Below are 13,628 nucleotides of genomic sequence, written 5' to 3'. Positions count from 1 at the left end.
CCCTAGATGTCCTCGATGGAAAACTGAAGCCCCCACATCCAGTGGTGGCCCTTCCTCCAGTGCAGCCGCCGCTGATACCCGTCGAGGCGGATAAGCCACTCGATCTTGAGATGCAGGACACCGACATATTGAACCCGAATCGGACATAGAGACCTTGCCGATGGATCCAGTGGGGGCCGCCGACCCCCACATGGTGGACCCACCCAGGTGCTCGACCCAGAAACATTGCTCCCCGTCCATTACACCCCACTGGGCCCCACACAGCAGGCACGTGAGAAACAGCCCCTGGCAAAGAGGGCAAAGGAAATGGACGATGTATTGGGCTTGGCGGGGGGAGGAGAGGGGGGGGGAGGGGGTGGTGGTTATAACCCGACTGAAGACCATCGGGTCTGCAACATCAGAGTCCCAGTAGAGATGATCACCTAGGTATGATCTCCTCAGATGAGGGAGCAGAGCTACACCCTTAAGCAAGGGTCCACTGGGACATAAATATCTGGTCCAACTGTGGGCAGGGGACGGGAGACCTTCGGGAGTAGGAGTTGTATCTACTAGGTAAAATAAATATTGAGTTTTTTAACTGTCATCGCATCCGTGTGGTCGCTCAGCTGGATCTTTACAGGGTGGGTCCCACAATGTATCGCTAGTGGGGCAGCCTTTGATTTGCCGAGCCCACCAGCAACTTAAACACTCGAGGGTCAGGGTGCCATTTTTGAAGGCTGCCCAAGTACAGAAAGAGCAAAGGAACTCACCCTGCAACCTTGGGTCTACCCTGGCACTGCCCCCTGCCAGAGGGCAGTGCCCATACATGACCTTTCCCCTCAGCACTACACACACCTGAGCTCTGCTGGGAGATTTGGTCGTCAGGTGCATGCTTTGGGAGACCTGTCGGGTTTGAACCCACCCAACGTGATCGAGAGCGGAAACTCCCAGCCTTTATCTGTGCTCCTCGAATTCTGGCTTCTTGAGCATCCCAACTTTAATTACTCCACCATTAGAATTTGCACTTTCAGCTGCCAAGGCCCAAAGCATAACAATTCCGTCCTGGTGTCTCTCTGCCTCACTCTCCTCCCTAAAGACAGTCCATAAAACCTACCATGTTGTCCAAGCTTTTGACCGTCCCACGTAATGGATTGGGTTCTCTGATTTGGAGACTATGTCCCCCACGCCGACGTGGAAACAGTGGCGGAAAACTGGTGCAAGACGGCCACCGATTCCCCGTTTTACTGGGGGTTAGCAGGAAGGCAGTGTAGAGCACCCAGCTCTAGCTGCCGATACGTCCCGGAGAATTGACGGGTCCGTGGCCGTGCATGCGCACGCTGGTGGCCTGCAGCGGCCGTGCCGTACTTCATGGCGGACGCAGCAAAATAGTTTCCCCCCCCCCCTTCGGTCGGCTCACGCGCCCCAGAACGCCCCACCACAGTGCCCTCAGCCCCAAATAATGTCCCCCCTACCCGCGGATCGGCCCTCCCCCAACTGTGGCGGCGCTGGACTGAGTCTGCAGCCGCCACGTTGAGTTCCCGACGGGTGAGATCATGAGAGACCCACGCTGTCGGGAACTCGGCAAACTGGGGGCGGAGCATTGGGGGCGGGCCTCAGGCAATGGCCTGAGGCCGTGGATACGTGGCGCGGCGTACTCGCAGAGTATGCCACTTTGGAGGGGGCAGAGCATCACGAAAGCAGCGCCACCCCTGATTCTGTTGGGAATTTGGATTCTGCGGCCTGTTGCCGAACGCGGTTTCGCCATCGGCGACTGGAGACACCAGCCCAATATCGCCGTTTGAGGCTTCGTGCCACATTTTGTTCAAGAATGCTCAAATGAAAATAATAACTTTTTTTAAAATTTAGAATACCCAATTCATTTTTTCCAATTAAGGGGCAATTTAGCGTGGCCAATCCACCTACCCTGCACATCTTTGGGTTGTGGGGGCAAAACCCACGCAAACACGGGGAGAATGTGCAAACTCCACACGGACAGTGACCCAGAGTCGGGATCGAACCTGGGACCTCGGCGCTGTGAGGCGAACCCACTGCGCCACCGTGCTGCCCATAAAATAAGAACTTTAAGAAATAGGCCATTCGGCCTCTTGAGCCTGAACTGCCACTCAATAAGATCATGGCTGATCTGATTATGGCTTTAACCTCACTTTCCTGCCTGTCCCCCCTAAACCTTGACTCTGTTGCCAGTCAAAACTCTGTCGTACACAACTTGGAATATATTCAATAACCCAGCCTCCACTGCTCCCTGGGAGAGAGAAATCCAAACCCGACCTATGGGAGAGAGAATTCCAAACATGATCCTTTGAGAGAGGAAATTCCTCCTCATCTCTATCTTAAATGGGAGACCACTTATTTTGAACTATGCTCCCTAGTTCCAGATTCCCCTGTGAGAGGAAAGATCCTCTCAGCAACTACCCTATTAAACCCCCCCTCAAATTCTTACATGTTTCAATAAGATCACCATGAAGTGCCTTGGGAGGTTTTATTATATCAAAGGTGCTATATAAATATAAGTTGTTGTGAAATACTGCCTACATTTGAGGGCTCCAATACAGTGAACACTGAGGCAGAAATGTAAAGATGGCAGGCAATTAAAGTGTTGATGATGAAGATGGCACTACCAGATCCAACACATGCTCACAATAATTACTAAATAAGTTGAAGGTAATAAATTATTTTCTATTCCATAGACATCTGTTTTGTGTAAAGCAGCTATCCACGCTGGTGCAATATCGGATGATCTGGGGGGCCCGATCTCAGTGATTCTGAGGAGAGGCATCACTCTGTATGAAGCGGGTTCTGCAAATGGAATACTAACGAAAACGTAAGTTTTAAAAAACTGAAGGTAGAGTTTCCGCGGCATATCGTCTGGTCTGCTGTCATAGTGTCACCAATGTTGCAACAGGTGATCAGGGAGCACCAGAAGACATTCCAGCTGCTGATGCCTTCATGGCAAGAGCTGGCTTTTCTCAAATCGAGATGGCAACATATAGTTCCCTTAGGATTAGTTTTATAAGAAGAAGCACAGGGCAGGACTTTGGTTGTGAGGTGGGGGCAGGGTTGGCAGTGGGCAGGCCTGGAATTTCCCAACTCTGGCCAGCATGCCGGGCGCTGGCACAGTCCCAACTCCCAGCCATTTCAGAGGAAGCCAGACCAGGTGCGGAACACTTACCCACCCCAAGTCGGTGGGTGGGTAACCTATAGAGCCAATTAAGGGGCCGATATATGCCCCTTGCTCACACTGACAGTTGCCATTCGGCAGACAAACCCTCGGATGATTAATGCCAACATGGTACAGGGTTTAGACAGGGATTTCATCGGGCTCCCAACTCCACATGGAAAATCCTGTCCACAGTAACTGCACCCAGAGGATGTTGCGAATTTAATGACCACACTGTGGCATTTCTTTGTTAAACACGAGTAACTTGACTCATATTGTGCTACAATACATCTAATTTGAGTTTCGTTTTCTCTTTATATGGTAAGTGCTAGTGAAAGGGCAAAGTATAGAAAAGATAACAAATTGCATTTCCTGGATTGATATGAGCTCTAACTTGAACGATCTCATTTGCAGTATAGAGTGCAAGAGTTTTTATTTATTTAAGAAATAATACATAGTCACCTTCAGTCGCAATGTGTAAATAACCAGGCGCCTTGTGGAGCACATTTAAATTGCATGAATGAAAATGTCCTCTGGTTCACTTTAATAGTGAGATGCTGTACATTATGTTTGAGGAAACGGGTTTAACTATCATTATAAAGCTTTGATGTCTCCATATCTTCCAGAGGTCCTTTGTCTGAGAAGCGGATGGAGATCAACAAAGGTAAAAGAACAAACTTTACGTGTACCAAATTTTTCACGAAGATGGTTAAAATAAGCTCTACAAGTGGAACTTGCAGACTATTGCATGCACCATTCCAATTAAGAGGAAGCATTGGTGAGCATGTGGAAGAAGTTCCACACTTTGAAACCTGTGACACACGGTCAGAAGGGCAGATTGTTGAAATGTTGATGGTGGCGATTACCCCGACCAACGTCCGCAGAAAACCACAATTCTCACTGAATACATTGAAGATAATTATTGTCTGGGATGGAAAGTAAAGCCCCTCACATAGTACAAAATCTCTCAATGTACTTCATAAAGGAAGTGACACTTGAAGTATTTATGGAGATGGGTTCAGTCCTTGAGACCAAGATATCAGTGAAGTCCTCCAGGATGATTTGGCAATACTCAAACAGGATTTGACAATGGAGGGGGAAGTGTGGTTAATAATTGAATTTAATAGGTCAGATCTGAAAATGGATGACTAGACTTGTCATGCAATCGATGTGCATAGGTATTGTAGCCCTGAGGATGTGGAGAGGAGAGCTGTACCAGACTCAGTTTCAAAGAAAAAATGACTTGCATTTATACTGGGTTTTATCATGTATCTAAGGAATGTACCAACACATGCAATTAACTATTTTGAACAGCAGCAACTACTGTTCTGTACGCAGGCATGACAACCATCTAACATACAGCAAGATCCTACCTTACTGTGTAATAGACTATAATTTCTTGTTTCAGAATTTTGCAGTGCCTGCTGCCTAGAAGCACTGATATGATATCTAATGACTCCGAGCAAATGCAGGTTATATTTGTATAGTAATTGCAGGAGATTGCTACATTTGGATCAATTAGATTTGACACAAGCATTTTAAATCACATTAAAATTCCCACTGTAGGGTTGCAGTTTCCTTAATGAATTTGTTTGAATGTTATAGTCCAGGGTTCAAGTTGTCGTTACTGAGTATTGTCTATAAGGCTCACTGAATGCAATGTGAGGAGTAGGCAGATATACTTTTTTATATTGTTAACTCTTTTAATCAGCTTGAAATATTGCTGACTATAAATAGAACAAATAGCTTTTCTAATCAATTGATAAGGAAGGCGCGACAGTGATGAGCTCTACCAGCCTCACCAGGAAATTCTCGCCAAGGCACTTTAGATCTTCTGCAGTAAGATGCAGGGCAAGGCGAATGACATGAGATGCTTTTGTAAGATGAATATCAGACCACGGCTACTGGAAAGCAAAATGTTTAATGAAACCCAGATTTTTAATTTATTTGTTAAGCTATAGCACTTATTCATTTGTTTGGGTTCTGTTCTTGAAATTATCTTGTGGAGTAGGATTCGACGACAATAGCTTCTATTTTTTTGATAATGAAATGGTGAGGGTAGTTTTATTAAACCAGTAGACATCTCATGACATTACTTACAGTAAGTCAAGTGAAAGCCTCTATTCTGACAGCAACTGGTAATGCGGTGTTATTATTCTGCTGCTACAGTGCAGCTAGGTTGCGACCTGTACCTCCTGAGAACGTGTACATCCTTAGACCAGTTAAAGCTGTCGTGAATTCCCGATTCTGGGTCAGTGAAAACCACATGAATTGATTGACTTTTTCTACTTTGGCGTGTTTAAGGATGGATGTGAAATTTGCATATAAAAGTCAGGTTAGCTCAATTATCTTCAGCTAGGAACAGTTTTCAGTATTAAATTAATTCATTATACGGATGACCATCCAGCCATTTACTGCCTGAAACTTTAGGATCAGCAGTCTTTTTTTCCTTTGTTTGCAAGGTTTTTGCCACACGGAATTTCCCTTCTTTCCTCAAGATAATAGGGCAGGGATAGGAGGGGGGAGCCGAGAAAGAAATTCATCTTGTAACCACTCCTGCTGAGGTGGAGTTTGAGACAGTTTTGGTTTTGGACCTCATTTCACTGTCACTGCAAACTACAAACAACCTGCTTACTGATTGGAAAAAATCATAATCAGCAGGATTTCCTGCACAAGGGATGGCGGGAAGGGTTTTTTTTTAACTTTCTTCATGGAACGTAAGTGACCCTGACAAGGTCACTGGTTTGGAAGACGCTGAATAAAGAGCTTTGGTGAGTTGCTGCAGTGCATCTTAGAGATGGTACACACAGCCACAACTGTGCATTGGCAGTGGAGGGAACAAATATTTAAGATGGTGAATGGAGGCCGCCAATCAACTGGGCCGCTTTGTCTTGGATGGTGTTGAACTTGAGTGTTACTGGAAGTCATACTCATCCAGGCAAGTGGAGAGTATTCCATCACATACCTGCCTTGTCGGTGTGGACAGGCTTTGGGAGTCAGGAGTGTGGTGATATCATGGTTGTGTTGTAATTCATCGGCTGACCTCTAGGAGTCCTGTTAGTGTATAAGTGAATGTTATAGTCAGGTGACTTCAGACTGACTGGGGAGCTGGAAGCGAGAAGTTGCTTGTGCATGTTAATACTATTATTCATCTGTTGTTTTGTTTGTAGTTGACCCATCTATTGATTTATTAATGTTAATAAATCGTTTATAGCTTTAGCTACAAGTGTGCAGCACAGTAGCACTGTAGCTTCACAGCGCCAGGGTCCCTGGTTCGATTCCCACTTGGGTCACTGTCTGTACGGAGTCTGCACGTTCTCCCTGTGTCTGTGTGGGTTTCCTCCAGGTGTTCCAGTTTCCTCTCAAAAGTCCCAAAAGATGTGCTTGCTAGGTGAATTCGACATTCAGAATTCTCCCTCTGTGAAAAAAAAAAAGAATTCTCCCTCTGTGTACCCAAACAGGCACCAGAATGTGGTGACTAGGGGATTTTCACAGTAACTTCATTGCAGTGTTAATGTACGCCTACTTGTGACAATAATAAAGATTATATGAGTGTTCTTGTAATAAAATCAGGCCGTCCGACAAGAACATTACATAGTACCAGGGCTGGATGGTATTAAACTTCTGTCTAAAAGATGTGGTCAAAGGCACAAATTAAGGCAGTATCCAGCGTTTGGTAAGTCTTGTTCCAGATGCAAAGGGGAAAAAAATCACTTTGCTCAGAATTGTTACTCTAAGCTTAACCCCAGATCAGTCAGCACAGTGGAAGATACAGTCTCCAGTGATGAAACATCATTGTTTGTTGGAGTAATAACAGAGGAGAAGAATTTTTGGAGAGTCAAAAGAATTCTCCGGCACTCAAAAAAATTCAAACTGATACTCCACTTAAAATAAATGAGGTAGATGAGGACAAATGGCTCCTACAACTTGAAGTGAACGGTACAGTGGTCCAATTGAAGTTAGACACTGATGCCAAAGCCAATTTAATCAGCAAGACTGATTTTAAAAATCTAAAACTTCAGCCGAGTAGAAGAAATCACAAAATATCTGAGCGATTATAATAGTTCAAGCATTAAATGTTATGCCGCTTGTGACCTGAGTGTGCTGGTGAAGAACACAGTTTATTCCATCCCATTCTGTATTGTATCTGAGGGCTTGGATTCATTATTAGGTGATCAGACCCATGTAGAATTAGGTCTAGTGCAGTTGGTATATAGCATCCACAAAGGATTAGATCAACACTCCAACGATTCGAATTCGAAATTCAGCGATGTGTTCACTGATTTTAGTGAATTACCATTCGCCAACAAGATACAATTTAAAGAAGATGCATTATCTAAAGCACCAATACAAACTGTTAGTAGTGAAATTGCTGAAGATGTAGGTATAAATGTCAATTTCATTTCTACCCTATCACCCGTATCAGATATGAAACCGCAAGTTATCAAGAAGATAGAAGAACCTACCAATGGGGTAAATTCCATGGTGTGTGCGAAACAAAAAATGGTGATGTTCGTATAGGCATGGATCCCAAAGATCTTAATGAAAAAAGTGTACATATTGTAAAACAATCGTTACAGAAAGTAATAGACAACCAATCTGATCCATATCTCGCGAAATCAAGCTACGAAGTGTTACCAATGTCACATGGTAGATCGCCAGCAGAGTTATTCATGAATAGAAGGTTGCGTCCACACTTCCATACTTGGAAAAGAAGGAGGAGAATGCAGTGGTACTGCAGGAAATGTAAAACATTAAAGCAAAACAAAATTGGCTCTATGATAGAGTGTCTAGAACTTTATTACCTCTGAGGAATAATAATAATAATTTTTGTTACACGTTTAGCTGCTGCTGTATAAAGAGTCAAAGGTTCTGCTCCTTTTCACAAACACCTTTATTTTACTTTAACAGACTCTGCACAAAACTCTATCATCACATCACCTGACACAAAGGCCACCTGAAGCCCCTTTACATATCAGTGTCAATTATTGGATACTTAACATAAATGAGACAACTTAACCCATGTCTCTTAACCCATTACTTAACAATTTTTATTGCTGTTACAAGTAGGCTTACATTAGCACTGCAATGAAGTTACTTCAAAAATCCCCTAGTCACCACATGCCAGCGCCTGTTCGGATACACTGAGGGAGAATTCAGAACCTCCAAATTACCAAACAGCACATATTTTGGGACTTGTGGAAGGAACTGGAGCACCCAGAGGAAATGCACACAGACACGGGGAGAATGTACAGACTCCGCACAGACAGTGACCCAAGCCAGGATTCGGACCTGGGACCCTGGCACTGTGAAGCTACAGTGCTAACCACTGCGCAACAGAGTAGTGATAACATTATGAGAATAGAAGTTCAGGCAATTGAATATTCAAGAAAAGTCATTGTACTTGAAGAAATATGTACAGACAGAGGAAGGGTTGATTTAAGATGAAATCGCCGCCCGCACTTGAAAACCAGAGAAGACGTTCACAACAACGTGATGGATGACGAATCTACTTCATAATCAACACGAGCTGCAGTGTCAGATAGTCCAGCAGTTCCTGAGCATGAGAATGTCTTGGAGAACATTGAATCTACAAGTCTGAGCAGCAAGGTCAAACTCTGAGAAGATCAACCAGAGTCAGAAGAAAACCGATCGACTCAATTTGTAGATTTTGACTATTTCACCAGACTATGCTTGCTGTTCTATACCTATTTGTTAAACGAGTTTTTTAAATTTTAAAGAAAAAATAATACTGTTAGACTCACAGGCTTATGAAAACACATGTAAATATACTGATGATAATGTATATAGATGAATATACAATCCTTCAAAGGAAAGGGGATGTGGTGATATCACGGTTGTGTTGTAATTCACCGACTGACCACTAGGAGTCTCATTGGTATATAAGTGAATGTTAGAGTCAGGTGACTTCAGACTGACTGGAGAGCTGGTAGTGAGAGGCGTGTGCATGTTAATACTGTTATTCATCTGCTGTTTTGTATTTAGGTGACCCACAGTTAATGTTAATAAATTGTTTACAGCTTTAGCTACAAGTGTTCTTGTGATATAAATCAGGCCATCCAACAAGAACATTACTAGGAGATGAGTTACTTGCCGGAGATGTCCCAGCCTTTGGAGTGGTCTTTTAGCTACAGTATTTTATGGCATGAAGTACAGGCAGCAGATCAGAGTATCCCTGTGAAGCTGGGAGGAGCCATCCTAATTCTCCTGGGGCCAAAAAAGTAAAGCTAAAATTTCTTGGCTCTTTGAGTTGACCTCGAAGTCTCTTTAAGAAGCATTGGTTAGGTGGCTCAAGATCTTGTACAAATATGTGGAATGTGCATGGCTCATGCTCTGCCGATTTGCATGTGAATTTCATAATTGGTTTTCTATTACTGACATAGGAATCTGAGTGGCATATTCGTACCAGCCTTGTGTCTGTTTCAGGTGAGAAGGATATGGTATATATTCATCTAACTATTGCATCCATTTGGTGTTGGGCTTTCAAAGAGTTCACTACACAGGTGCAAAATGGGTGGTCATGAGTTGAATTTCTCCCCTTGTTGACGGTTTTCTGATATTGTTCCGCTGGCACAGCTCACTCTCTGGGCGAGATCTACCGGCCACATTGCGCCCGAAAAGCAACGCGGCACAGCCGGTAAATGCCAGGAGATCACTCCTCCGGGATCTACCCGGCTCGCCACGCCTCGTGAGATCTAACGCAATCGTGCAAGAAGTCACAATGTGAATTCCACCCATTGTGGGCGTGATCAGTTTCTGGAAAATCTGCATTATATGCTGGTCTCACTCTAATATGCATTCCCGAGATCTATGCAAAGCATTGGGATCTAACCCCCTCGCCTTGGAGACCTCGGGCGAGCATCATTCAGGATTTGTTCTCCACAAACTGAATGGCACTTGCGTGGATCTCCCAGGGAATGGAAGTCCCCAGGTGCATGCCCTCTGGGCAGGAGCGCTGCCAGGGTGTTAGGCTGGCACTGCCAAGACGCAAAGCTGACATATTCTGCATGATGGGATGCCAGGGCTGAGGACCCCTTTATCGGTGAGATGGGGCTTGGAGGGGGAGTCGCGAGTTTGGGGCGACATTTAAAAATGGCATCCAGATCTCTCCCTGCACTGATGAGCTCCGGCGAACAGAGTCAATGGTTCTGCCCCTTTTCACAAACAGTGCAGAAAATGGGATTAAGTGGGAAGTTTGATCAAAAATGCTGCCTCTTCCACTGTCTGGGTTAAAAAGAATCTCTATCCCACTCCATACAACCTGAAATTTAAATTTCTCCCTTTTGTAGGAAACACAAAACTGCACAGGTGGGGAGAATTCAAACAGATGTGATGAATGTAGGAATTTTTGATATATATTGTACACGAAATTGTGAGGGGTAGAGATAGAGTAGACAGGAGGAGCCTGTTTCCCTTGGCAGAAAGGTCAAAAACCAGGGGTCGAAGATTCAAGCTAAGTGGCAGAAGGAGTAGAGGGGACTTGAGGAAAATCTTTGTTCAGCAGGGGGGGGGGGTCTGTAATTCGCTGCCTGAGTTGATGGTGGAGGCAGAGTCCCTAAATGCTTTCAAAATGTATCTGGACCTACACATTAGGTGCTGTAAACTGCAGGGCTATGGGCCGTCTGCAGGAAGGTGGGATTAGAAAGGGCATCTGGGTGTCTTTGGGTCAGCATGGACAGGATGGGCCGAATGGCCCCCTTCCCTGCTGTACCATTTCTATGATTCTATTGTATTATTGCCTGTTGCTGTAATGTTATTAAAAAAATTTACGTTAAGGTATCCAGATTATATGTCCGCTAAAGCTGTGATTAAGGGGTTAGCAGCCACGCAACTGTGATGTCAAGAGAGATGTTGGGTCCGCTTTTTAGTTTCATTTTCAGCCCTGCCCTGTGTCTGTTTCTAGTTCCATTTTAGGGTTTTGCTCTGGGTTCTCAGGAAAGGAGATGTGTCTCTCAGACTGGCTTCTGAAAGCTTCTCTCCCAGGACTTTGTGAATAAATCTGTAAGCCACGGAGTGTTAACTTTATGAATAAGTGGCATTTGACTTGTGTTGGATGTTGCTTAATTTAAATTGTTAGAAGTAGATGGGAAAGTAAGTTCAAATACCTTTCTTTATTTTTTTTCAAGAACTGTTTAAGGGTTAATTGAAAAGCTGTTTTTCTTGGCTGTTAATGGGGTTAATCCTGTGTTACTATAGAACATGCAGTGCAGAAGGAGGCCATTCGGCCCATCGAATCTGCACCGACCCACTTAAGCCCTCACTTCCACCCTATCCCCGTAACCCAATAACCCCATCTAACCTTTTTGGTCAGAGGGCAATTTATCACGGCCAATCCACCTAACCTTTTTTAAAAAAAAAAAATTTAGAGTACCCAATTCATATTTTCCAATTAAGGGGCAATTTAGTGTAGCCAATCCACCTAGCCTGCACATCTTTTGGGTTGTGGGGGTGAAACCCACGCAAACACGGGGAGAATGTGCAAACTCCACACGGACAGTGCCCCAGAGCCGGGATCGAACCTGGGACCTCAGCGCTGTGAGGCTGCAGGGCTAACCCACTGCGCCACCGTGCTGCCCCAATCCACCTAACCTGCACATCTTTGGACTGTGGGAGGAAACTGGAGCACCCGGAGGAAACCCACCCAGTGGGTTTGTTTTAATACAAGTTAATAAAGTTTGTTTTAATACAAAGTATCCCTGTTTGTCAGTGCAATCACTCATGGGGGTGAAGTATCCTTTCCTCGCAGTTTACAAATTGAAAAGATTGTTGGGGTTTCTTGTCCAGTTTTCTAATAAAATGTTGGGGGAGGTGGGCTCCGGTCCAAAACCACAACAAAGAAATAAACATACACATACCTGTTCAGGGTAACCAATGTGATATCTCTTTAACTCTCAGATTGCGATGGTGTTCTTAAGAACAGGCATTTTTCTGCCTCATCATCGTGGACGGAGAAGAATGACATTGGAGAGTTGATTGTCTGGTCTCCTGACAAAGCTAATGTCAGCAGCAAAGGACATCCTTGGGCTTGGGCTGCAAACTCAGACAACGAGGGGGAATGGCTGCAAATAGACTTGGGAGAACGGAGGAACATCACAGGTCAGTGTGAATATTACATATTCAAGTTTTATTAACCAAACTCTAATCTACATTTCTAAGTTTACATGGTGTCCTCGCAGGCTACGCGCTACAAGCCAGCGCAGAGTAAAACTGTCTCTGCAAACTCCAGTGGTGAGGATGTGCTGAGCAATCACATGAAAGGTGGCTCTCTCCTTGGAGACCTCAGCTTCGGGGCTTTTTATCTGAAAATTGACCATTAAGTCAATCAAACCGCCCCCCCCCCCCCCCCCCCCCCACCCTCACCCATAACCATTTAACACCCAGGGAAACAACCCTGAACCAGCAAAAGGGTAGAAAAGAGAATAAAGGCAGCAAAAGCTCGGAAAGGAAGGCCGAGGTGGCAGACACGAGGAATGAGTCACAGCACAACATGGCAGAGCGAGCGGAGTCACCGACACAAACGCCGGCCTACCCGCTGATAATGCAATGGATGGAGCTCCTAACCAAAAGCTCCTGAAACAGAAGGACACCATCAAGGAGGACCTGATAGCGATGGTGAAGTCAGCGGTGGCAGACGCTCTGGCCCTCTTCAAGGAAGCGCTGGAAAAGCGGAATGGCAGCTAGAGACATTGGTGTGAGATCTGGAGAAGGCCACCACCAGCCAGAGTGACCGGCTCACCTCAATGGAGCCAGAGGTGGCAAGGTTGGTGGCGGCCCAGAGAGCGATCCAAAGGAAGGTGGAGGTCCAGAAAAACAGCTCCCACCCGTCACCAGAGTTTGAGGATCATGGAGCTGTCAAAGAGCACTATGGGCAGGAATCCGCCAGAGTACGTGACGCAGATGCTGGATAAGCTGGTCAGGGGTGAAAGCTTCCCCAAGCCCCAGTGGTTGACAGGGCCCACAGGTCACTCTGGCAGAGGCACAAGGCAGGGGAACCACCACGGGCCGTCATCAGCAAGCTCCACCATTTCCAGGACAAGGAGCGAATCTTGAACTGGGCACGACACACGCGGTCCTGCAGGTAGGAAGGGCACATGATCCAAGAGGCTGGGGCTGACCTGGCCAAGCGCCGGGCCGAGTTTAATAGGGCCAAAGCACCTCTATGTATGAGCAAGGTGCAGTACGGGATGTTATACCGGCCAAACTGTGGGTGATCTATCAGAACAAAGAATATTACTTCACCGGGAGAAGTGAAGGAATTTATCCGTAGGATCGAGCTGGGAAGGCAGCATGACTAATGGACACATATAGACCAATGTTTCTTCACTTTCTTGCGAATGCACGTCCTCTTGGATGGCCACCAAACAAAGGAAAACCCCAGAGTGCAGGGGCACATCCACGCAGTAAGTATGGCTGACACGTCAGAGGAGGGGGAGGGGGGACACTGGGATGA

At 45.5% G+C, this 13,628-nt stretch overlaps 1 protein-coding gene across 2 annotated transcripts in view; it reads left to right on the top strand.

The window, feature by feature from the left end:
* LOC140412023 (discoidin, CUB and LCCL domain-containing protein 1) overlaps positions 1–13,628 on the top strand; it is a 236,370-nt gene that overhangs the window by 133,594 nt on the left and 89,148 nt on the right. For both annotated transcript variants that reach the window (XM_072500789.1, XM_072500787.1), the window contains exons 6-8: positions 2,688–2,821; positions 3,784–3,821; positions 12,074–12,274. In XM_072500789.1, the coding sequence (XP_072356890.1) occupies positions 2,688–2,821; positions 3,784–3,821; positions 12,074–12,274 (373 nt within the window). The remainder of the gene's footprint in view (positions 1–2,687; positions 2,822–3,783; positions 3,822–12,073; positions 12,275–13,628) is intronic.

Source organism: Scyliorhinus torazame, chromosome 1 (assembly GCF_047496885.1).
Source record: "Scyliorhinus torazame isolate Kashiwa2021f chromosome 1, sScyTor2.1, whole genome shotgun sequence".
Taxonomy (NCBI): Eukaryota; Metazoa; Chordata; class Chondrichthyes; order Carcharhiniformes; family Scyliorhinidae; genus Scyliorhinus; species Scyliorhinus torazame.
The sequence above is the reverse complement of the archived record's forward strand: the minus strand, read 5'-3'. Positions and strand labels throughout refer to the sequence as shown.